At 34.4% G+C, this 27,346-nt stretch overlaps 2 protein-coding genes across 2 annotated transcripts in view; one reads left to right on the top strand and one right to left on the bottom strand.

The window, feature by feature from the left end:
* Positions 1-8,743: 8,743 nt before the first annotated feature.
* On the top strand, positions 8,744-15,611 carry LOC117789531. The gene is made up of 4 exons (XM_034628563.1): positions 8,744-9,476; positions 10,239-11,206; positions 12,141-12,686; positions 13,514-15,611. Exons 1-4 carry the CDS (start codon positions 8,744-8,746, stop codon positions 15,536-15,538), a joined length of 4,272 nt encoding a protein of 1,423 aa, XP_034484454.1. The 3' UTR covers positions 15,539-15,611.
* Positions 15,612-17,347: 1,736 nt separating this feature from the next.
* LOC117793039 overlaps positions 17,348-27,346 on the bottom strand; it is a 32,606-nt gene continuing 22,607 nt past the window's right edge. Inside the window, exons 3-8 of the mRNA XM_034633410.1 lie at positions 26,477-26,598; positions 23,846-24,044; positions 23,689-23,774; positions 22,333-22,588; positions 20,599-22,265; positions 17,348-19,542 (exon numbers count right to left, since the gene is read on the bottom strand). Of these exons, the coding sequence (XP_034489301.1) occupies positions 18,675-19,542; positions 20,599-22,265; positions 22,333-22,588; positions 23,689-23,774; positions 23,846-24,044; positions 26,477-26,598 (3,198 nt within the window). The 3' untranslated portion in view covers positions 17,348-18,674. The remainder of the gene's footprint in view (positions 19,543-20,598; positions 22,266-22,332; positions 22,589-23,688; positions 23,775-23,845; positions 24,045-26,476; positions 26,599-27,346) is intronic.

The raw sequence follows: 27,346 nt of genomic DNA, 5'->3' as shown, positions 1-27,346 counted from the left end.
AACTAAGTAATTGAAAACCGCCCGGAAGTAATATTTACTGTTAGAGCTGATTAACATTCAGTGTGACCTTGTGTGTTTTTAATTCCCTGCAATTTCCTGTCACCAAATAAAAAGGACTAAAAACGGAAAACAAGGAATCTACTACAGTCTGTCAAGTCAATGTTTTTACATAGAAAAAAAAATTCACGTATTTGTTGAATATTTTCTTTTTAACTTGGTCCACATACAAATAGTGTGACCATGTTTATATTTTAAAAAAATTGCCCGTCACCAATTAAAAAAAGGACTAAAAATAGTAAACAGCCAATGGCTATACATATTTTTTTAATTTCTTCTAAAAAAAATAAGAAACCTTAATAAAATAACAAATTATATTTATTTCTTATCAAACTTTTTTTAAGAAACATTAAAAATTTCACTCAAGACACTGTTAAGCTATTTATATAGAGTATCTGCCAGTCGCTTACGCTCTCCTAATGTTATTTATTTCATTTGTCTATCTTGTCGTCACTTTTTGCTGTTGATTACGTTGATTGCAACCTTTTTGCTAATGTTTTTTTATGCATTTGTTGACATATTTTCGTTAGCTGAACAAGAACTTTTTTATCTAGATGTGTGTTGATTGTGAACCGTTTTTTTTAAGTACATTAGTAAAGTTTTTGCTAAATCTTATTCGATTGACCCACTAACATATGCTCCAGTTGCACATAATTGTGAACTTAATGTATCTTTTAGTAGGGTATATATATACATATAAAAAGTGAGAGAAAGATATTGTATCTCAACTTAATTTCATCTTCAAGAGAGCCGCTGTTTGCGTGTTTTCTTTATGTTTAATTATTTAATACATGCAACAAAAATGTTGCATATTACAGTTGTATAATTGATCAGAAACCAAATGAAGTAATTTGTTTTCGCATTTAGGCCAAATGCAGCCCAATCGAGGGCAGTTTAAATAAAACAAAACTGTTAACCGACCCATTTATTTATATGCCACGCATGGACGCACTCAAATCAATTGCAATTGCGATTCTATTGAAAACACGACGCCAAGTTGCTGCTACTGCGTATTCTGCGCCAAAAAGTCAAGTGACCATAAACAAGAAACATACATACATGTATGTGGCAAGCTGCAAGTTGACTGCAATTTGTGGCACGCGGCAAGCTTCAGCTTCAGCTCTTTGCCAGCGACTATTTGGCCAAAATTTTTGAAAGCTTTTAGCTTTTCATTTGGATTTGTTAACTAGAAAAATAATTCATCTCACTTTTCCCTGCCTTATCAGATCAGTGTCTATAAAATTGTATGTTGCAAGTGGCAAGCTGTAACTTGCCACCAATGTAGCCAAAAGATTTCGCAAATTTTCCAGAAGTAAAGGAAACTTTACAGCAGTTTAAATAAATTTAAATAAACGATCAATAAAATGAAATAAACGTAGAGAGAACTGATGTGAAATGTTTGACTTTAATGTGCATACATTCAACTTTAACATGTTTATTTATTTATTTCTTTTGTTGTATTGTAAATCCCTTGCAGCTTTACAAGCCAAAATATTTCTTCATTTTGACATGATTTTTTACAAAAAAATGAAAGGCCTCATAATCAAGTTTAAAGTGTCGTTTTATACTAATTATGATATAAGGAGTTGATTAAAAGTAAAAACTTGACATCTAAAATTTTGAATTTTCAAAATTTCAAAGGGGGGACCCTTAGCTTTAAAATCGCAACAAGATCTACAAGTCAAAAATTTTTTTCAAAAAATTAATTTAATTTGAACGCAAAACAAATTTAGAGACCAAATCAAGATCAAAATGATATTCCGTTAGAAAATCGGTTTAGTTTTGCCAAAGTTATGACAGTTTGAAGTTGGTCATACTTTGGATGTAGCAACTTTACAAGTCAATATTTTTGTATAATTTACCATGATATTTTACAAAAAAATGAAAGGTCTCAGAATCCAGTTTAAAGTGTTATTTTATACTAATTACGATATAAGGAGTTGATTTAAAAAAAAAACTTGAGATTTAAAATTTTGTATTTTCAAAATTTCAAAGGGGGGACCCTTACCATTAACGTGGAACCATGGCTATGATGATAGAAAAATGATAAAATTTTCCAAATGCAAAAAATTTAAATGCAGTATGAATTAAGGGACCTATTCATGATCAAAATGGCATTTCGATTGAAAATCGGGTCAGTTTTCTTCAAGTTATGACAGTTGGAAGTTTGTCAATTCTTTGACTTAGCTTTTTTGTGCCGACTTTTATAGTTGTCAATAAATAAATAAAAAAGTTCATCTATTGAAAATAGTTTGGTTGTAACCACAATTTCAGCGACTTTTTGTTAGTTTTCTATCAAAATAGCTACTAAAATAATTGAATTCATTCACTTTAATTTGCGGTGACATGAACTAAATTGTATCCTTGCCACCACAGAGTGACACCTCAGTGCCCCAGTGTATATACTATCTGCCCCCTATGCCACACACAGATACACACACAGACACATACAGCACTTTCATTTTTTATTTGATGTGATGCGCGTGTTGTTTGTGTAATTTTGTTTACAACAAACTCTGAACAGCAAATTGTCATTAGGCACTTTTTATTTTTAACTTAACTTGAACACTTTTATTTCGTTTTGTTGAGACGATTGACCATCATTATACTAAGTACTGTACAATTTCTGTTTCGCCAACTAATTATGAGCAAGCGGCCTGAACTTTTTTAGAGTTTTCAGCAACAAAAAACAACAACAACAATAACATCAACAATTTCACCATTTCTTTTTTATGTTTTTGTAGTACGAAATTAAACTAAAAATTTGAAGCACGCACTGCAAGTTTGCCGGATTTAGTTAATGGGGTTATGCATTACTGAATGTAAATGAATTTGGATTTGATTGACCGTTACTTGCTTTCTAGTGAAAATGGTCTAGGTCAAAATTTAACTGATTTTCAAAAATTTATTTGATAGGTCGTAATATCTCAAATAGTGATTCACAGTGCTTTCCAAAGCCAAACTTGCAAAACTTAAACCACCAAACTGAAACTTGCTTTTGAACACAACCACAACAACAACAGCTTAAAAGACAGCAACAACAACAACAAGCGAGCCATAAAGATCATCCATGTATGTACATAACATACATTCATACATCTGTACATACATACATTTGTCTGACTGTCTTTATGTAAATATGAATGGCCAACTCCGATTACGCACCTTAAAAAGTGAAATTTTTGGCATTGTTTTTTATTTGGCTTTCTGTCTAAAAGATTTGATCTTTTTCTTTTTAATAATAAATGCAAATTTGTGAACTATGGCCACGCATAACCACCGAAAGAATTATAAACAATAGACTTACTTGAGGACTGAGTTAAATACCTGCATTATAATATCAATTCTGTCTTTATTAATGCTTAGAAAATACTCTTATAACATTTTTATATATTTTAATTGATGACAATTGCTTTTGTAAACAACTAAATGCAATGTGTTACTGAAAGGTCAGAGATGAATATTATTTTTTAATTTCAACAACATTTTAATTGTTATTATATTAAGTACAAAACAAGTAAATAAATTATTAGAACATGTTTGTATATTTGTTAAAAGATTCAATAAAATTTGTAATTATATTATATTCTTTATTGAAATAAATTAAATTCCTCGAACAAAGAATACAAAAAAATCATTTTTGAAATTAATTTATCACATAATTTTGTAGAAATTTAAAAGAAATATAAATCTCGGGCAATAGCAATTGTCATCAAAATATCTTAAGAATTTGGGAATACATCTTAATGTTTTTATTATAACATATAAAAGAAATAAATATTGTTCTCTTTGATTTTAACTGACTTAAATTTTAATTGAATTAATAACTTAATATAGTTGTATTTTACAGCAAAAAATAATTAATTGTTAAAATTACTATAAAATTGGCCTTAACATTTTTTTTTAAAGATGACCATTAACAGCAGCTTAATTAATTTTATTTAAAATCTACCTAGCCACAAATATGTTAACGTAAAAATGTTAACAGAAAATGTTAGAAAATTGCTTTAACAATGCGTCACCTGGTTTGCTTAACATTTACATGAATGTTTACCGGGCAAATGTCGAACAAATAGAGACTCTAACGCCAGCTGTTCGTCCACATTCCACATTCCATTCAAGAAGGCGATGAAAAGTGTCTGTGGCAAGGCCGGAAGGCAGACAGAGAGGCAGACATGGAAGTAGACACTGTCCATTGAGTACTCGTACTCGTATTCGCAGTTGTTGCTTAACGAGGTCAACTTTTAAATTGTTTTTTTTTGGGCTTTGACCAGCGTGTGTTACATTTAAATAAATTAAGATTAAATAGAAGACACATCTGCTGTAGATCTACAACTGTTTACACTCGGATGTATTGTGGTATATGGAGAACAAAACTAATTTCACTGATTTTCATTACATTTTTATTTTTTTTTTTACTTACCATTCTGGTTTCGCCACTTTGCTGTGGCTACTCTTTTGTTTGTGTGTATGTTTTGTGTTTAAAGTTAAAGTTGAGCATAAAGTCGTTAAACCATAAATATTTCTCTCTTTGAACTGCCTGCTCGGCGTGTGTGCGTGTGTGTGTGTGTGTGTGTGTGTGTGCGTCGTCATCGTTGTCAGAAGTTGAGCGAGAAATTTTTGGCTGTCAAAAGTGAAAGTTGCAGCTGCAGCCAATGCCAATGCCGTTGAATGAAATGTAGAAAAGTGGTAGCTGCTTTTTGGCCCCGCCTGATGAATCAGCTTACTATACGGCGACAGTTTAAAGTTGAAATTGAAACTGGGACTGAGACTGGGAACTGAGAAACGGCGCCTTCTTTAAGCTCCTACAGATTTATAACTGACTCAACAATCATTAAACAACAAAAGCTAACAAATTTCTCGCTATTACATTTGGTCTTTAAATTTCGTAGACTTTAATAAGTTAATAATATAATGTGCCATGTCATGTTAATTGCAGCGCATTATTATTATTATTTTTTAGTTTTGTATTCTTTTAATTGTACTCCCATGTAATGCAGGGTGGCCAAAAGGAAAGTTTTAATTACTCACCAGATTATGCAATGTGAAATTGTAGCATTACCTTTTTTTTTTTATATAAGTTTAGTTAGTTGTAGCTTGATTAAATTTCTGTCTTAAAGTGGGTCAATTCTTAGCACAGTTCGTTAAACTTTTGCCCAACGGCTGCCGTCAAATCAACGTACCGAGCAAGCTAGCCATAACTCTCTGAAAATATTTAAATTTTAATTAAATTAGCACTTTCTACACGTCTTCTACTCTACACCGGACGACGAAGACGACGGACGACGGTCAATACTGATTTGTTGTTGCTGCGTTTCATATTGAATAATAATTTCAAGCAATTAGCACAGTGACCCAAATGATTATATTAAGACAAATTCACGCAGGCGGCAAATTACAAGTACAAATATTTAAAACGCTGTGCAACATATTTTTAATTTTAATTTTTAATGTACTTCAAAAATGTTGTGCCCATAATTTTTTTTTTTTTAACTTGCTATTATTTGAAATCCATGGTTTTTATAACAAAACAAAAGATAAAACAAATTAATTAATAAAAAGTATGTGCCTTAAGTCTTTCGCTTACACCTATAGTAGTAAAGCAATTACACACAAGTTTGTGCCTTAAGTCTTTCATTGGCTAGCTGTAAAATTATAGAAATGTTTGTGTACTTTTGACAGATTAAAAATCACAGGTTTGGTAATATTAAGGTTGTTAAGGAATTTTTCATAACACACATACTTACATGCAGCAAGTTCGTGCCTTAAGTCTTTCGTTTGAAAGCTACAACTGGTCAAATTCACTTTGCTGTTGTGGGAGTAAAATGTAGCGAGCGTATAAAGAATTTTCATTGCTTACAACTGGGGACAAGTTTGTGCCTTAAGTCTTTCGTTTGTTCCCTACAGCTGTAAAAATGCACAAATTGTACTCTCGTTCACTGTGTCGTGTGCTATTGACAGGTTTTTCGTGTTTTTTATTTAAAATAAAATCGGGACACAGTGGCATCATTTTATTTTCTTTAATACCCTATAAACTAGGTATTGGGTATATAATGTGTTGTTTTATACAAATTATAATATAAGGAGTTAATTAAACTTGAAAACTTAAGATTTAAGATTTTTAAAAATTCAAAGGGGGGACCCTTAGCATTGAAATCAAAATCAAGATCAAAAAGAAAAATTTTTGGTTTACAAAATTAGTTTAAATTTAAATGCAAAATATATTTAAAGAACAAGTCATGATTAAAATGGCGTTTCGTTTGATAATCGGTTCAGTTTTGCCAAAATTATGAGTGATTGAATATAATCAGAACTTTCATGTACTTTACAAATTTAAATATTTGAAATTCTTTAATATTTAGCATTGAATATTAAATATTTTTTGGATGAATGTAACGATACCGTAACTTATTATTGTTTACAGGAAAGCATTTAATCGTATATTCACTATTATACGTATTGTTTTTTACATATTCGTAGAATCGATAAGAATTTAATTTCTGCATTATTTGCCATGTTTTCTCTAGGCTTCTTTTATCTACAGGATATTTGCTAGTCGTACATTCGCTATAATGATTACTTTTAGTTAGCATGCTGATAAAAAATAAGGCAAAGTCAACACGTTGTCGTCGTTGGTGTTGTCGACAGCATCATTGCAACTTGTGCGTAACGAGCATTACAAAGTAAACAAGTTTCCTAAATTATGACCCATTTACCCAGTTAACAGTTAAAGTGTGGTTGTCAATGTTGTTGTGGTTGTTGTTGTTGCTGTTGTTTTTGTTGCTGTGATCTGCCAATTTTTGAGTTATTCGCAATGCAAATAGCTGTTTAGTATCAAGATTCATTGTTGTTGTTGTCTCTGAATTTCGATTAAGAAAACAGAAAAAAGAAAAGGAAATCAGAAAAGAAAAGAAAACGCAATTACGATTATATATGTATGTACATATCTACCAAGAGCGACACGGTCTTTAAGAATAATTGATAATTCGTTTGACAATTTAAATGAAAGTTGATTGGTACCTCCATCAAGCATCAAGCATCAAGTATCGAGTATAAAGTATCAAGTATCAAGTATCGTGCACTTGCACTCACTCGAAAACCACTTGAAAGCAAAATACAATTCAACGTAAAACTTGTCGCCATTTAATGGCCATGCAGAGTTATTGTGGCATTTGCTTGTGGCATTGTCAATTGTCTTGCCACAATTGTTTTTATAGCTTTTCAGAGCAAATCTCGATTAATTGCAATCATCACAATTGAAGGCACAAGCTTAACTGATAATAGATAAGAGCAAGACACAAGCACAAAATAAAGAATGATTTTGACATTATTGTTAATGATTTACAAGAAATAATAACAGTATATAAAATTTCAATAAAATTTTATTGATTTATTATTTACATAGCTGTTCATACAAAGCTCATTTTCTCAATGAGTGAACTTTAAGCCGCTTGCATTTCGAATTTCGCAAAACGCCGTCTTATTGCACTCATAAATTTTTTCAGCTATGCTGTGTACAAATTTCAATCTCCTAGGTCTTATGGTTTGGCTGTGACAAGGACAAAGACATTTATTTAACGTCAACTAACAACAGTTGACAAAAAATTATTTCAAATTAAAACTAAGTTTTTATGTCATTTAATTTGATATTTTATAATATGCTGCAGGGTATTAGCTAGCTGGGTTTCAGCATCAGCTGCTGTGTATTTGGAAAATTTTCACTTTTCCTTTTATTTGCTGTTTGGTTTTTTCTTTGCTTCATATGAAAGGCAGCCTGCGTAAGTGCCAGCACCAAATCTGGCGAGATCTAGTTGGAGTTGTAGTTGTTATTGGAGTTTGAGTTGAAGTTGTAGTTGAAGCTGAAGTTGAAGTTGCACTTACAGTTGCAAGTCAATGCCAAGTTGTAATCACAACAATAAAAAATAAAGGGGCGTCAACGCAACACAAAACAGCAACACTTCAGCGAGAGTTGACTGTAGACAGTGTATCACATAATTATAAATACAAATGTCTACAAGTACTGATTATAGTATACTTTGAAATGTGTAATAATAATTATAAAAGTTATTTGGGGTGTCAAAGATGGAAAATATTATCACAAAATTATTATGAGAAATTTAGAGAGTTATATATTTGTGCTTTTGTTACAAAATAGGTTTTATTTGGTTGAGATTTGATAAAGAAATGACAGTTTGAAGTTTTCAAAAATAAGTTAGGCAAAAAGGATGAAAAAAATTGACAGTGATGAAGAAAAAAATAAGGAATTTTTGACAATTTAAAATTCTTGAAAAAGTGTCAAGGGAAAAGTAATGAAATAAAATGGACATTAAAGGATAAAAAGTGATTTGAATAGAAAAGTATAGACAAAATTGATAGTAATGGACAAAAAATATGTTTTCCAATTTTGATGCAGAATCAAAATAGAGTCAAATTAATGATAAGATTAACATGCCGCAAGGTAATCGGTTAAGTTTTGACAAAGTTATGGCAGTTTAAAATTTTTGAAAAGTGTTAAGTAAAGTTACAAAAAAAAGGGAAAAACTTGAGTTTTTCAATTTTGGTGCAGAATCAAAATAGAGTTCAAATAATAATAAATAAACATTGAAAATTGTAATAATTACATGTTATCTAATTGAAATAATTTTAAAATTCCTTTGCAGTTGCTAGAAAACCAACTCGGTGCATTATGAGAGCCAGATACCCTTTTTTTGGGCTGCTCATCCTGCTGTGTGGATCATGTGTGATCGCATCAAAGTCAACGGATGAGACAGCGTCGTCGTTGTTGCCATTGGAAGCACGTAATGTGGATATTTCTGGGGAGGAAGATGTCATCTCCAACAGCTATGTGCTGCCCAATCAGATCTTCAATGATGGCAAACCCTATTATGCCAGACAGGATCCCGTTTCGGGTCAACTGGACTTTACGGCCAAGAAACCAGCTGGCATTGAGCCGGAATTCAATGAAGTGCTCAATTCCCGGGAGAAGATTGTATTGAACGGCGGCTCCAGTCCAAACATCCACGACTTTCTCAATCTACCCGTTAAGTATTCGTCATCGAAGTTTGTTTATCCCTTGGTCTCCAGCTCGTATGCCAATCTCAAGTACCAGGGCAGCAATAAAAACTATGTGACCAACAAGAAACCCACTTCGGTGGTGGCGCCTGTAACGGTGGTACCACCACGGTACAGTCATAGTGAGCATTATTTACCGGTGACAACCACCATCAAACTGACAGCGGTGACACCCACCGAAGCGGGTTATTTCACCACCACCTCAACGAGGGGCTCCACTGTGAGTCCCACGACCAGGACAACGACCAGGACTACGCCCAGAACCACCCACAGCAGCAGCACCACCCGCAGCACCACGCCCAGCACAACCACTGTGCGGTACACGACCACAACACGTCGCACAGTGGGCGAATTCACTGATTCAGCGTAAGAAATTTTATTTTTATACAATAATTAGTTTTCTTTGATATAGTAATTTTTCTGGATTAATAATACAACAACGCAAAAGTTATATATATATATTTTTTTTATTTTAGTTTTTTTTTAATTTTTGAAGAAAAAATACATTTAAATTTTTAGCTTATTAAATTTTTTAGAATAATTTTCTAAAAGTAACCTATTAAAAAGGCCTACGAGACTTATTATTGTTTTTTTTTTAATTTAAAAAAGTACATCTCAAGCTGAATATTAGATATTTTTTTCCGGAAAATTTAAAAATGATTCCATTTAAATAAAGTAAATATTAAAATTAAAATTTAAAAAAATCGCATATAAAAAGATTGAAGGCGACTTGCTATGAGCTTTAGAATTTTCATTTAGAAAAGAAATAAATTATGGATGCATTTTCTAAAATTTAATAACTCTTTTTTAAATCCATGGAAATATTAGATTTGTTTCTGAAAATTTAAAAATTCTTTCTAATAAAAAAAGACCCTATACTCCATTTGAATAAATAAATTTTAATATGGAATTTTGAAAAATTTACTTAAAAAAAGTAAAAATTGTAGAATTTTTATTTAGAAAATTTTTTCCATAAATTATGTGTAAATTTAAAAACGCTTTTATTGATTCTTGAGTTGAATTTTAGAAACTTTTCTTTAATTAAATTTTCTTTCAATTCAATAAAATGTATATTATTTGTTTTGGCAGATCGACTGATCGTCCTGCAGGCACAGTGAGCTCCAGCACACATGTGCCACCACCACGTTTGGTCACCACACGCAAGAAGTTTGTGCCGCTGAAGAAAACCACATCAAATCCAACAACAACAACGACAACTACAACAACAACAACAACGAGTCTTCCATCGAGCACGACAGTTAACCACAAGTTGTTGGGCACAAAACCCACATTGAGCAGCAATGAGGTGAAGTTCACCACACATCATCCGACGCCACCAGCTGCCATTTTCCCCACAGATCCCACAACCACCACCAAAATATACACAACAAGCACGAGTCAGCCTGTGGTATTTACAACGACAACAACGACGACGAGGATACCCTTTAAAGATGCCACAAAGTTGCCAAATTTAGATCCAGCGGATGTTTATCACACGCTGGAGCAGAGGAGGAAGGAGGAGCAGGTGGGACAGCAGGAGCAACAGGTGACAAAGCCAACGATGACACTCAGTGACATCTTCAACAGTCTGGCGGAGGAGGAGGTGGCTGTGGCCAACAACTACCAACAAAATCAAGGCTTTGATGCCCAAGGAAATCTCATAGAGCCCATTGCACCATCTCAACCATCGCCATTTGCGATGCAGCCACAGTATCCACTGAGACAAAATCTTGGCCAGAAACCGGTGCATCCGCTGGATGCCAGTGTGGAGAGCTATGGCAATGAGTATGTCTCGTATCAGGTGCAACAGCCAAATGTAATGCAATATCGTCCCATGCCGGGACAGATTAACAATGTGGTCATCTCACCTGGTCAACAGTCGGCATCCTTTGTCCTGGGCAGTCAACAGCAGGTGGGACATTCGGCTCATCATGGCACAATGGAGAAGGCACCGCTGTTTCCCAAGGAACCCATTGCTCAGGTGCAATATGGCCAGGTGATCAATGAGGATATCGGCAACATTAAGCGACCACAGCCCACACCACCAAGCAGTCACCAACAGATGCCCAATCTTCAGGTGAATAATCAATTCTAACCAGGAGAAATTTCTTAAAAGTCATTAAAAGGTTTTTCATACAAACTGTTAATTTCAATCTGATTGTTCCTATGGCAGCTATATGATATAGTAATCCGATTTTAAACAAATTATGTCAGGGTGTAACAGACAGTCTCAAATACACAATCTTTGAGTTTGGTTGAGAAAGCTCAAAAAACAGCAACATTTTTTAAATAAATTCACTCAAAGTGTGAAATTTGAACCGAATTTGACCGCCTTGCAGGTCGAATTTTCCAAAACGCCGATCAAATCGTCTTAGCTGCATTGTATGAAAATTTCAGCCTCCTGGGTCTTATGGTTTGCAATTGATCAGTCAGTCAGTGAGTGAGTAAGTCAGGACAAAGAGTTTTATATATATAGATTATGAAATTTACATAGTAATTAAATTATTTAATGATTTTTCATAGTTTTGATTAGTTTAATATATATACTGACTGGGAAAAGGTTAATTTCAATCTGATTGTTCCTATGGCAGCTATATGTTATAGCTATCCGATTTTGAACAAATTTAGTCAGGATGTAACAGGCAGTCCCAATTACACAATCTTTGAGTTTGGTTGAGATAGCTCAAAAAACAGCAAAATTTTTCAAACAAATTCACTTGAGATGTGAAATTTGAACCGAATCTGACCGCCTTGTAGGTCGAATTTTCCAAAACGCCGCCTTATTGCACGATTAAATCGTCTTAGCTGCATTGTGTGAAAATTTCAGCCTCCTAGGTCTTATGGTTTGCAATTGATCAGTCAGTCAGTGAGTGAGTAAGTCAGGACAAAGAGTTTTATATATATAGATTATGAAATTTAGATTATTTTGATGATTTTTCATAGTTTTTATTAGTTTAATAAATATATTGACTATAACCATTATATTTGATCTTTGATTTCAGCATGTTAAGCAGGAGGCAACTCTTAATGGAGTCGGAATGGGAATCGGAGTGGGAGCTACAGTTGGAGTGGCACCCGGCACCGCATCTGGAGGCTATCCACAACCACCGCCAGAGGCACCCACTCCCTATCAGCAACTCCCTCTAATTGGCTCCAATTTGCGTCCCACAAAGAAGCAACCCACAAAAGTGTTGGACACCATTTCATCCGCTTCCGCCTCGATCGCCAAACCGGCAGCAACTTTAAATGAAGCACAGGACACCAAGGAACTGTTGGTCTCCACCAACATACGTTTTCCCGCCAACGATGAGGAGCAATCCATTGAGCAATCCTCTCCTGGTGTACTGCCTGGTCCACCTGCCGGTCCCCATATCAATGGACATGCGCAACCCTTGAGTCTCCAGCAGATTCAACATGTCAATCCTGTCGTCTTTCCCAAGCTGAACGACGACGAATCCGTGCAGATCCAACAGCATGAGGTGCTCAACATCAATCAACATCAGCAACATCAACAACAACAACAGCAACATCAACAACAACAGCATAAGCAGCAATTGGTAAAGTACACTCCAAAAAAACAACTAAACTAAAGTTCTTCTTTTAAAAAAATCCACTAAAATTTTATAATTTCGCCATTTAATAGATACCTTGCATTATACATTTTTTTCACCAAAATTTTATAATTTCGACATTTAAAAGATATCTTGCATTATACTTTTTTTTTCAATTATAAAAGTGTTTATCGGAATATAATGAAAATGTTTTCAAATTTTTTTTTAATTTCACTAAAAGATAATATTGAAATGAGCCTTAAAGAATTTTGATAGTAAAAGTGAGAAATATATTTTAAAAATATTAAGAAATAATAATAATAACACTTTTTTATTGTATATATTTTAATGGTGATTTAAAAAAAACGTGGTTTGACAATATTAAGCAATGTTGAGTTTTTTAGGAACAAAAATTATATATACCTTAAAAGAAATATATTTTAAAAATATTAAAAAATAATAAGAATAACACTTTTTTATTGTATATATTTTAATGATGATTTAAAAAAAAAGTGGTTTGACAATATTAAGCAATGTTGAGTTTTTTAGGAACAAAAAAAAAAAACATCTTAAACAATTATGTATTTACTATATGTAGAAATTTTTGGTGTGTAGTCGATAAAAAACTTTAATTTGCTTTCATTTATTAAATTCCCCCAGCATAAAACTAACACTTAGACCAATTTTTTTTCTTATAATTCATTTTTTTTATATTTATTAATATATCTCAATTTTAAAGCAATGTAAATTTTATGGCGAGTGTCTTGATATAAAAACAAAAAATTTTTCGAGTGTAGTTGCTTTCACTGATAAAATTCTCTTTTATTTTTCAGACTTTCCCTGCCCAGACACAAGCTCAGAGTAACCAGGAGCAAGCAGGACCCTCGCAGGAGATGCAACCACCGCCACCACGCTATGCACCGCAATCGCAACAACAATCCCAACCACAATCTGCTGCTGGCAAGCGTCCACAGTTCTACAAGGAATTCGATCGCAAGTCACAGGGTGTTCCACGTCCCAATGCCAATCTCAATCTGCCGAATATATTGCCACAGTTTCGTCCCAATGCCAAGATCTCCAATGGTCACAATCCGCACGTGAAGCAGGAGCCGGGAAATATCCGACTGAACCAACATCAACAGGTTGGAGTCAAGATGAACTATAATCCTGCGGGTGCGCCACAGTTTGCACATCGTCAGCAGGAGATCCAGAAGCGTTATCCCATGAATCGCATCTCGGAGTATGGTCCAACAAATGGCGCCCTGGATGTGAATAGACGCATCTATCGACTGCCGCCGCCAGGTGGCGTGCAACGCATGGTGCCACAAATGCGGGATCGTCTCTATGCCCGTAGACCCAATCTGCCCAGTCTGCCCAATCTGCCCAGTCTGCCCAATTCTTCCAATCTGCCCAATCTGCCGCCAGCTCGCGCTGTTGATGGTTATCCGGCGGAGCGTCATGCTCCCATTGCTGAGGCTTATAAGCTGAATCCTGGTGATCTCGAGGATCTGGAGGAGGAGGATCTGGTCATCAATGATCCACCACAGGCCCCCAACAAGGAACGTCAGACAGCAAGTGAATCCAAACTGGAAGCTGTCGTCACACTGCAAATGCTGCAATCCCAGAAGAAACCGAGCAGTAATGCGGAAGATACGGGAGCTGGTGAAATACAGGTGACAGCTGATAATGATGCCCAGGCAGACAACTATGCGGCGTACACCAAAGAAGAGTCCAATCCCAGCGAGAATACCGAATATCAGAATACACCATTTTCGGTAATACGCGATCAGCCGCAGGAACCGATCCTCAAGAACAAGAAACCGCAATCCTTGCAGCAACAACAACAGCAGCACAAGGGACAACAACAGCTGAAGTTCCCATATGCCATCGAGAAACCAGATCCATCCTATACGGAACTGCATCAGGCACAGGGACAGACAACTGTGCCCGGCGTCCTCATTGCTCCTCGGATCATTAATAGCGCCTTTAGCAGCGGCACCGAATCACCCATTGCCATTGCCTATACTCCCACGGAGCCCAATCTACGCCAGCAATCCAATCCTCATTCCCAGCTCCATGGCGAATCCCAAACGGAGCAAATTTTAAATAATGATTTCGATTTGCGTGGTCACAACTATGAGAAGAATTTCATGGCTCCGTTTTATCCCAGCGCCAGTTTGGGCGCTGCTGCCACGCCCACCAACTGGAAGATTGTCTCCGATTCAGTTCCCGTTCCAGTTCCAGTTCCAGCTGCAACGCTTTACGAGAAGAACAGCATTAATCGTGCGGATGTGACGACATCTGCGGAAGATAAAACTCCACAATTGTCAGTCAATAATTCCACGGATTTAACTACAGAAAAGTCTACGGAATTGGACAGCTTTCAGCCGGAGTTGCAAGGCGGCTTCAAGCCAATTTATCCACCAAACTATAGGCAAGTGGAGCAGGAGCAAGAGAAAGCACTGAGAGAAGAGAGTGTGCAGGCAGCAAAGAAACCTGTAGCTTTGGCTTTAACAGGAGCTCAGATTTTAAGCACTGGAGTTATAAGCTCCTCCAGTTCCAGCTCCAGCCAACAAACAACTGTCTCGACAACAACAACAACAACAACTGCTGCAACAACAAGCTCCACAACAACAACGACAACGAAAGCTCCTCAGCTTCTAGCCAGCAATCCTACCAAGAAATCCAGCTTTGAAACAAGCCTGGCCGCCTTACTTTTTGGCGAAGATGATGAATTTGAGAATGAAGCACGCAAATCTGAATCCCAAACTAAATCCCAAACCGAATCGGTTAAAACCGCCGCACCGTCTGGGCCAAGAAATGTGGCCAGAATGGGACCACGTAGTCTACGTAGCTAAGCAATCTTAACTGGGCTAAAAACACCAACAAATAGTAAAGCAAGTATTTTGTCAAAATACAAAAAAAACACACATTTTTTCTACATTTTACAATAAATACATATTTCTTTGAATTCTTATTGAATGAACTTAAAAAATGTTTAGAAATAAAAAAATATGTGAATTGCTATTGTGTCAAAATACTTTCTGATCTAAATGTATAATGCTTAGTTGAATTTTAGTTTGTACTTAATTGTTGTATTTATAATATTTGCTATTTTTGCAGAGCTTTTAAATGAGCTTTGGCAGCTCAAATTAAGTCGTAAGCTCAACAATGGACTTTAACAACATACACACATACATACATAACTATGTATAACGACTTTTGCGAGTCCAATTTGAAATATACATACTACCTTATAAATCGATTTCTTATTGGACTCCCGAATCGTCGACTGTATTCAGAATCTACGTACAAACCTCTTAAATATTTATGTAATATGCATGACCACATTTAACATTAATATTTATTTATTTATTTATTTATGATACAGATACTTACAATAGACAAATAATTAAATAAACGTAACCATTTTACTGGTAAAAGTATATAAAATGAGAATAAAGTCTTTATCTATTATTTTTTATTTCATTTCATTATTTTTGTATATAGACAGTGTACACACATTTTCTCTTCTGTTCAACATACGCACTTTTTTTTGGAGGCCACTGTTACCAGACATTGCAGTGCGCTCTCGCTCGCTCTAAGCCTCTGTTAATTTCAGAGTAATGTTAAACTATATAAAAGCTCTGGTTTGCTTAACAATTCCAATGGAAGTCTCTGTTATAGTATCTCTCTTGCTCAAAGTTTCTGCTAATTGCTGCTGTTAACTACATTACAGCACGCTGTTAATTATCGCTTTGTTTGTTTGTGTTTCGCCAGCTGTTTTCTTTGCCATCTGACAACTGCTTCCACCAGGCCAACAGAATCGACAGCAAGCGAAGCCCACAGCTGTACTTCTGACACTTTGAGCAGGCTGTTAAATTACATAACAGCACACTGTTAATTTCCGTTTTTTTTTTTGCTGTGACGCCAGTTTGTACAAAATCGATTCAATCTGCTTAGACAGCTGGCAATTGACACCAGGCGAACAGAGTCGACAGCAAACAAACGATAATTGAGCCAGCGTCAGTTCTAAAAGTAAGAGAGAGCGAGAGAGCCCACAACAGTTAGAGTCCACAGTAGCGTCTATGCAAGTGGGCTTAGTGGATGCTGTCTGCTAAATGATAGCGTTAACGAACGTTAAATTTGAATTGTGTTATATGATTTGTATGAAATTAGAATTTAAAATAATATTTATATAATTGAAATAACAGAACTGTACCAAGTTGAATTCTTCTCTCCCAGTTAGTTTGCAAAATCGTTGTGTAAAAAGACATATTTTTATTATAAAACTCGATAATCGATGTCGTGTTGTTTTTTTTTTTTCATAATACACAAGTATTTCCGGAACATTCCAGTTGACATTTAAATGTTTCATATGTATTTGTTTTTTATTTTTATTTTTGCTTGTAATTCAGCGATGCGCCCGAATGTTAATGTTTTTAGTTTAATTTTAAAAACAATTGTAATATAATACTTGAGTGTTAGCCCTGTGCACACTGGTACAGATCGTTAGATTGACACAAATAAATTGAATAAATTTAACAATGTGCAATGGAGGTTGACGTGCTTTCAATGTTCACTTGGACGATTTTTGAATTGTAATGTTATAGTTAATTCATTTTACATATATACAACTTATATGCCAGCGACTTAAATAGACAATATGTATATATATATATATATATTTTGTATGATAGATAGATTGCATGTTATATGTTCACTCTTAGAGTAAGTAGAAGCCCTCGAATCGACTCGTACTAACTATAAATGATTAATTAAATAATTCATTAATTGTTTGTCAATTATTTGTTATAGGGAAAACTACAACCAATCCACAAATTTAGACTCAGTCTTTACGATGCTTTTCAATTTGCTAAATTCTAGACCAATTGCAGTCAAATTGACATAAATAATTGAATAAAAAACCATTTAAAATAATATACTAAAAATGCAATTTCCACATTTTAATTTAATAAATCTATTATATTTTTTTCTTTCAAAAAATAAATCATATAATGGTATTTTGATGTCTTACAAGCTCGAGTTGAAAAAGTCTACGATCGATATTGTTGTGTTTATTATTAACTTGTAGATTATACTAAAAAATTACAGTTATTTTTAGTTAATATGTAATTATTTATTATTTATTGCAATTTGCCGTCATAGTTTCTTATTATTTATATGTATATAATTTGTTTAAACTTAATGTTTCGTACTTATTTGTAAACAGACATGTAAGAATTATCGAATCGAGAGTGCTCGACTCGCCGATACCCTGTAACTAGAACAAAATGATGTTAGTACATATAAACATATATATTTACATGCATCAATCAGTCAATCTGATATCAATCATCATGCATATTAAACAGACGGACTCGTCTAAACCAACTGGGCTGATCATTCGAAATATATATGTGTTTATATATATATTTTATAGGGTCGCATTTAATATATCCTCTTTAACCATATGAATAGATCCAGGGTATCCAAGAAAATACATGTATATATAAATATGTTGATATACCATATAATTATTACAGCTTTGCCGTTTTCATTTGCTTAAATCTAGCAATTATATTAAGAACTAAATGATAATGATATAATAAATACTTTGATTGATTACATTTATAACATTTACTAGTTTTTTTTTTTTTGCTTTACATAATGTTTATTCTTTATAAATATAAAAAGGACTAGGAACCAGTATAAAATATTTAGAAAAGATGTTCCGAATTTCACACACTTAAATTTTGTTGTTGTTTCTATGCTTACTAAAAACATATCGATTTCAATATAAATTGAACTGCAATTTCTCGGTTTGTATGTTTCTTTTACACTTTCATTATTGAGAAAATTATCCGTTTTTATAAATCGGTTTGAAACTTAAGGATTCACTTGGCATTCAGAGGAAACTAAAATTCTCGCATTGAATTGGAAATGGAAAAAAAACAAGAATCGTAAATCGATGAATAAATTATGAACTTAAAATTAACCCCCCAGTTGATGTTGCTGCTGCTGTTGTTGTTGTTGTTGTTGCTGCTGCTGCTTCTTCTTGTCGAATATGGACAACTTGGACTTGACAGCTCCTTCACAGACCATCATACGTTGCTGTGCCGGCTTCTTGTCCAGATCGAAGCACAGGGAATCCGTATTTAAGTGCCGCTTAAAGTCGGAATAACGATGCGAATCGTAGGACAAATAATTGGAGCCCAATGCCGAGGCAGCTACAGCAGCGGCCACACTGCCATTGCCACTCCGATGATGCACCGATGGCGGTGATAAATCCTGTCGCTTTCGCTCAAAATACTCCACAATTTTGGCTATCTGTGCGGATCGTGTGCTGGGCAGTGCTGTGAAAGAGCGATCATCCCAAAGCAATGAATCCGAACTAATGTCATCCGAACTGTCCGTGTAAATGGATGAAGTGCGATTCTTGCAATACAGCAATTGATTTGTGGCAAACGGACTGCGCTGCAGCAACGAATGGATTTCCGAGTCCAGGGCCAAGCGATTAATGATGCCATGTGTGTCACCCACATTGCCGCTGACAAACGCATGATGACACGTGTAGCGACGTTGATGTTGTCGCGGTGCAATAATCTCAGCATCCAGTTCATCCATCGAGTCCAACGCTGTCGAGGATGATGTATTGCCACCACCTCCCACAACGGCAGCAGCATCGTTGTCCATAAGCAATACAGACGACGAGGTAGAGGGGGAATCATTAGCTTGCTGTTGTTGTTGCTGCTGCTGCTGCTGATGTTGCTGCTGTGTCGCAGCAGCTGCAGCAACAATTGCAGCTGTGGATGAAGGCGTTGCATAGTAACAACAACGACACAAACTCGCCAGCTTATCACTGCAAAACAAAAGAAAACTTCAAGTTAGTAAAGTAGATACTAAATATTAAATAGATACAGGTTGCTTTTAATTCTTTTTTAAATTATTTAAATGGGTATTAAATACATATTGCAGTTCAATTTGTGATTCGTAATTAAAAAATGCATGAGTAATAAAAATAAAATACAAATGTAATTAAATCTAAAAGCAATGATTACATAGCAATGGTATAATAATGAGATCTAAATACAAATTAAAATTTAATTATTATTTTGAATTAAAAAAAGCACAAATAATATTACTAAATAAAAATCTAAAATCAATAATAGCATAACAATTGCTGGTTGCACTTAATTCTTTTTTAAAATTATTTTAATGGAATTTGAATACATATTATTTTGCAATTAAAAAAATCCATGAATAAAAACAATTAAATATAAATGTAATGAAATGTAAAAGCAATGATTACATATCAATGGGATATTAATGGGAATTAAATACAAAATGACTTTCAATTAAAATTTTGAATAAAAAAAAAAGAATAGTTAATAAAAATCTAAAATTATTAATTACATAGTAATTGCTGGTTGCTCTTGATTCTTTTTTAGATTATTTTAATGGGATATTAATAATGTATAATGTATTATTAAAAAAAAAAACAACTTAATATAAATGTAATGAAATGTAAAAGCAATGGGAATAATTCCATAGCAAAGGAATAATAATGAGATTTAAATACATATTCAATTTTTATTATTATTTTGAATTAAAAAAAGTGCATGACTAATAAAACTAAATAAAAATGAATTGTAAAGCCAATGATCCTGGTTGCTTCTAGTTGATTATTTTTTTAAAATTATTTTAATGGGATTTAATTACATATGCAACTAAATATTAAAAAGTTAATTCAATAATTTCCTATTAATGCTGGTTGCTCTTACTTGATTTTTATAAAATTATTTTAATTTTAATTAAATGTAAATTAATGTTTAATTATTATTTTTCAGTTAAATTAAAAACTACAGCTAAATAAAAAAAGGTCAATGAATGCATAGCAATTCTTGGTTGTTCTTACTTGATTTTATTACTCGCTGCTGCCGCCGTTGCCGTGTCGAGCATCAGTTGGGACTTGAGCTGCTCGTAGCAGCAGCTGCCGTTGCTGCCACCGACGACGAGGTTGCCGATGCCGCACAGCTGGCGATTGTAGCTCGTGTTTGTGATGGCCGCATCCGATTCCTCATTGAAGCAGGAATAGAAGCCGCTCTCGATGGAATCGCGACGTGTGACATTTCTTTTGAGTGGCAACAGTTCACAGGAATTCTTCAGTTCATTATAATTCAATGCCAAATCCGCAAAGGAAGTGGATAAAGGGGAATCCCCTTTAGACGGTAGAGTGTTACAAGTGGTTGTTGCTGTTGTGGATGTTGTGGTTGCTGCTGTTGTTGTGCATGTTGCTGCTGTGCCGCTTGCAATGCAGTCCGCTTCATTTTTCAGCAATTCCTTGGACTTGTCCTCAACTGTGGCAGCTGGAGCAGCTGTTAAAGTACTCGTCGAGCTGCATCCTTTCAGTTCCAAGTCACTGTTGCTGTACTTTAAAATACTGCCACTGCTGCCACGAAATAAAGGATGCGTATAGAGAGAATTGGCGCGATATTTGCGTGCTGTGGGCATTGTTGCTGGTCTCACGGCGCTGTCATCGCTGCTCGACTCCGCATCGGCACAATTCCCCCCGCCATCCAAATCCTCGCCCTCCGACTCATCGCAATCATCCAATTCCGCTGTCGTCGTCGTCGTCGTCGTCGTTGCTGTGACAGCTGTTGTGGTTCTTTGTGGCAATTTCAATTCAATGGCGCTGTATTTTCGCGTCAATTGCGGTGAGACGGGCAGACTTTTAGGCTCATCCGGCACATCCGTGGCCATGGACTTGACCAGCTCCTTAAAGAAGGGCGCCGACATTTCAAAGCATGAACTAAACAAATCTCCTACACCGGCGGCATAGGTCTTGGGATTGGCGCCCAGTATTTTCTTGACACCACGTAGCTGCGCCAGTGCCGTAAATGGATTCGGATCTTTTGTTGACGACGGCTTATATTGTGGATCCTTTAAGCACATGGTTTCACCCACTTTGCGCAGTGTTAGCACCGCCGACACGGGGGGTGGCAACGGTGGTGGCTCTGGCACCACACTGACAATGGGCAGGAGCACCACAGCGGTCTGGGCGCCACCATTGAGTTGTCTGGGCGGCGTGGGTGAATGTGTGGAGGATCTTTGACGTTGCATTTGATGACAGCGCGCCTTGTCGCTGGGCGAAGTGTGCAGTGGAAAGTGTATGATATTCTCACTTAACGAACGACGATGCAACAGGATCTCTGCCTCCAGTTTCTGTGTAACTCGTCGCACACGCGACTTGAACACATGCAGTTCATCGTAGTCACTCCAGTTGGGTGTACAGGGTAGCGCAGCTGATGCGGATTTGCAGCTGACTTTGCCAGTGCTGGGAAAACGAAAACCATCCTCATCCACATCCCGACGATGATGGTGATAATGTTGTCGTGGTGTCGTCTCTGCACTTATGGCCGCCACTGTTGTATCCGTATCGCTGCCAATGGGCGAGCAGTTAATCAATTCCAATGAGCTCAATGGACTGGACGCCACTGTCGATGATTCCTCCGTGTATTTCTCCAACAGTAGCGTCAACTTTTTAACGGCATCCGCAAATGTTGGTCGACTCTTCGGATCGTACTGTAAGCAAGCGTATTCTTCATTAATCTCTCTCTCTCTATTTCTCTTCCTGTTTCTCTTTACTTACCAGACAACAGTAGAAGGCCAGTCGTAGAAACACTGGTGGCGTATCCATTGGACAGAGCTCAACAAACGCCAAGTAATCCAATCCAAAGGAGGATGTTCTTGGCATCAAATCGGGATCTGCCTCGATCCTGGCTATAATCTCACATTGTATAATGCCAAAGGAGAAAACATCACTCGTCTGATCGTACCATTGACCCTTCAGACACTCCGGGCTAACCCAATAGGGCGAGCCAACAGTCTCCAATCGTGATCTGCCACTGAAAAGTGAAAAAAATTCAATTAAATTTAAGTTTGAGCGTACTCGACAGCTGAACACCCTGTGATCAGACACAGATTTGATGCCCTATGAGTGCTCCCTAGGCAGCTACACAGATTGCTTGATATATCTCAAATCAGTGGCTTAGGAAAAATCTGTCCAACCTCAAGCACTCATAACTTTATTAAAACTGAACCGATTTTTAAGCGGATTGTCATTTTGGTCACAATTCGGCATCTAAATGTATTCTACATTCAAACTTTACTGATTTGGTTAAAAAAAAATGTCTTGTTCTGGAACTCGGTTCTGATTTCAATGCTAAGGGTCCCCCCTTTGAAATTTTGAAAATTGAAATTTTTAAATCTCAAGTTTTCACTTTTAAACAACTCCTTATGTCATAATTAGTATAAAACAACACTTTAAACTTGATTCTGAGGTGTTTCATTTTTCTGTAAAAAATCATGTAAAATCGGACCAAAAATTTGACTTGTAAAGTTGCTAGGTCAAAAGTCTGACCAATTTCAAACTTCCATAACTTTGCCAAAACTGAAACGATTTTCAAGCGGAATGTCATTTTGAACATGATTTGTCTTCTAAATTCAATCTGCATTTCAATTTAACTAATTTCGTTAAAAAATTATTTTTCCTCCAGATCTGGATTTCGATTTCAATGCCAAGGGTCCCCCCTTTGAAATTTTGAAAATTGAAATTTTTAAATCTCAAGTTTTCACTTTTAAACAACTCCTTATGTCATAATTAGTATAAAACAACACTTTAAACTTGATTCTGAGGTGTTTCATTTTTCTGTAAAAAATCATGTAAAATCGGACCAAAAATTTGACTTGTAAAGTTGCTAGGTCAAAAGTCTGACCAATTTCAAACTTCCATAACTTTGCCAAAACTGAAACGATTTTCAAGCGGAATGTCAATTTGATCATGACTTGGCATTTAAATTCATTCCGCATTTAAATTTAAATTTAATTTTATTTTTGATTAGTTAAGAATTTTAAAGCAACTCATGCATTAAATAGTAAATTTATTCAAAAATGTTCCTTACGAACATTTCGCAAGCAGATTTGATAAATATATTTTTAAACTCACGTTTTCTCTGGTATTTTAGCAGCCAATCCAAAGTCCCCAACGACCGCTTCATATTGTTCATTTGCGAGTTGACGAATAAGTACATTCTGTTTTAAGGGATAGCAACAATTTGTAAGCTTTATTTGAATATCTTTTGGTATTAAATGTATGCACTCACCTTGCTTGTCAAATCCCTATGAAATATTCCCCGGTCGTGAACATATGTCATTCCGCGCGCAATACCCAGCGCCAGTCTTATTTTCTGGGCAGCGCAGAGCACCGCCTCTTTGTTGGCCAACAGCTGCTCCAGAGAGCCACCGTTAATGTACTCGGTCAGTGCATGCAGTTGGCCTTCGTGCACGCAGACTCCCATAAAACTGCAAATTTACAGAGAAAAATAAATATTATTCAATAAACTCCAGAAAAGGACAATAAAAAAAATATTTACTTATTTTTATCCAAAAATTAAAAAAAATTATATATATCTAAATTCGGGACTGTTATGTTTACAACTTTTTATTTCACTAAAGACGCTACTCTATTCTTTTTTTACTAATCATTTTAATGAAAAATGCACTTTGAAACTCTCAATACAAAGTTTCAAATTTAAAAAAAAAATGTAAAAAGCGGCTATTAATTCTTATGTTTCTTTATAAATATTATTTGTTGTTAGTTATTAGAAATCACTTAAAAAAATATTAATTATCATTTCTCACAAAAGTGAACATCGGAAATTTTGGGTCATGAAAATGCTTTCGTTAATAGACTTTTACCTCATCGTGTTGACCCTAAATTTGTATGCCAAAAATTTCAACAAAAATTCTCTTAATAATGACCCTACATAATTGTTTATTCACTTAAGACGCTACTCTATTCTTTGTTTCCTAATTTATTTAATAAACAATGCACTTTGAAGGTGTTAATACAATATTTTGTTTCTTTTGTTAACAATTTATGATATCGTTGGTTTGTCGTGTTTGCTCTCCAATCAGTCAAAAGTCTCTTATTATTGTGCATATGTTCGTATAATAATTTATATTTAAAGAATCATTTATTGCTCAGAGTTTAGATAAGCTTTATAGGGTACTTTAGGTCATGCTGGCACATATCGGATATTATACCCTTAATAATCTAATCATCATGAGAAACCAATTTTTAATAATTTGTCAAGAAAGCAATAAAAAAAAGAGGTGTCCAGACTACAAAAGAAGTAAGTGTAATTGAACCTAAATTTAAATTTAAATTTTCCATTCAAAAATGGAAAATTTCCGAAATTTTTTTCAATACATTTTTCCTGGGAGTACTCTTTTTATAAATCTTAATAAATATTTAACATTTACTTCGCTTTTAACTCTTATATTTAAAGATTATTTTTCCTACATTTTAATTTAAGATCTTTAATTAAAGCAACCCTATTAAAACTTGAAAATTAAGACAAAGTATTAGTAAATAAAAACAATAATTGAAAACATTAATTAAACACAGTTTTACCTCTCTGCCTCTACAGTTATAGTTGCCCAAAACAAAAGCTGTGAGTGAACAATGAATACGACTTTAAAAGAAAGCTGCTGCATGGAGTAACCCAAGTTATTGCATAAATTTGAATGAAGTATATTGAAATTGATTGAAAGTTTATGGCATCATTTTTGTCAACACAAAACATCAGCAATTCAATGAAAGTGAATGTTTGCTTTGCAAAATGCAACTCTATTCGATTATTATTGTTATTGTTATAAATGGATCGATATTACTTAAGATTGAACAGTTCAAATCTGATCTTATTTAAACGAAACTCAGCAAATTTTAATTAAATATCAGGAAGTATTCATTTTTAGTATACAACTCACGATTATATATCAAAGTCAAGTTCAGTTTGTATTTAAATATTTATTGCCTGTTACGCTCTTTTGATTTTATGACTAGCTTTAGTTTTTCTTAATGCCTGAATGACTCAGTTTATGAGCAGCGGAGACAGACAGACTTATAGCTATATGGAATCTGAAAACTCGTGCCAATCGCATTGCAAATGGAAATGTCAAGTTGCAGGGCCTGAAAATAATTGGCGTGCGACAAAAAAATAAATAAATAATTATAAGAAAAATGAGCAAAAAGCTTCAACTGCCGAGTTCAAATGACTAACTACTTTATCTGAACTTGAACTTAGCACAGCCTTACACAATGCCAGCACACACGACTGAGAGATTGTTCCTATTTATACTCTCACACAGGGTAGAATTAATTTATCACAAACTGTGTAACGAATAAAATATAAATTAATTTTTAATTGATAATTTTTAGAGAAACACCGGTGAAAAAAGAGTAAAGCTATGTCAATATTAATATTATTGACAGATAAAAAATAATTTTCTCGACATATACAAAATTTTAATATAAAAAAAAAAAAAAAAATTTTTTTTTAATTTTGTTATTGTATTAACCAATCTAGTAGCAATAGATTCTAAAATTATACACATCATAAATTCTTCAAGAAAAATAGTTGATTCAAATTTGAATTTTAATCCCAAATTTAAAATCCTAGATTTGATTGAGGAATTAAGAAAAGTGAATACAATTTGGAAGATCGGAAAAGATTTCTCCGCATTCTAAAATCTTCAATCAAATAAATACAATTTGAAGGAACCTATTTTAGTCTTCATACAAAATTTATATTATAGGTACATTTTAAATTAATTTTTAATTGTCTGAATACGGTTCGGTTTTATTTTTAAAAATAAATCAAATTTCAATATATTTAATTTTTCTATGATACATTATTAATTTTAGAATTCATGACATTTATTAAACTCACCTCAATATATTGGGATGAGATAATTTATTAAGCAACTGAACTTCCCGCAGCATATTGGGTCGATTGGCGCGCAGTTGATTCATTTTGAGAACCATCACCTCTCCCGTTGTACGATGTGTGACCTAGAAATAATAGAGAAAACATTTATAACATTAATTTAATATTTTTATATAGAGTTGTTCGCTAAAAAAAAGTGCATAGAATTAAACCTGAAATGTAACTTTAAATGGCAAATTCGAGGTGATGTAGAAACACTATAAAAAAATACTTGTTAAATAAAAACAAAGTACAGCAAGTAATTTCTCAACAAGTTTGTAAAAACATGGGAAACAAATATTGAATTAAAAAAAAGATATAAATATCATAAATATAATTACTAAAAAACAATACTTAAGAAATATAATAATTACAGCTTAGCTAAACACTCCCGCAACTGTTTTTAATCACATGTTTTAAGATGCATGATCATAATTTACTCATTTTATGCATCTGCCAAAAGTCGCAACGTTTTTTTGTTATGTCAACATTTCGTTTGTGGTATTTTCACTTTCAACCAGGCAGCAAAATAATGGCCATTGCGGAAATAAAACAACAACGAAAGCGACAAACGCCAAAAAAAAAAAAAAAATAATAATTAAAATAAAAAAAAAAAACATCCTTTTTCCACCAAAAACTGCAACCCGATGGAGCTGTATCTTCAGAAAACCAGTCGAACGTCCGTTTGAAGCAAAGTTGACAGCGAGTAACACGAAAAAAAAAATTAAAGAAAGAGGCGGAAAAAAAACAAAATCGAAAAAAAATAAAAACCCGCCTGTATGTAGTTTGTTACATGGTCAATTCAGCTGCAGGTTTAACTCTTTTTTTTTTTAG

This window comes from Drosophila innubila (assembly GCF_004354385.1).
Source record: "Drosophila innubila isolate TH190305 chromosome 3R unlocalized genomic scaffold, UK_Dinn_1.0 2_E_3R, whole genome shotgun sequence".
NCBI classification, from domain to species: Eukaryota; Metazoa; Arthropoda; class Insecta; order Diptera; family Drosophilidae; genus Drosophila; species Drosophila innubila.
The sequence above is the reverse complement of the archived record's forward strand: the minus strand, read 5'-3'. Positions and strand labels throughout refer to the sequence as shown.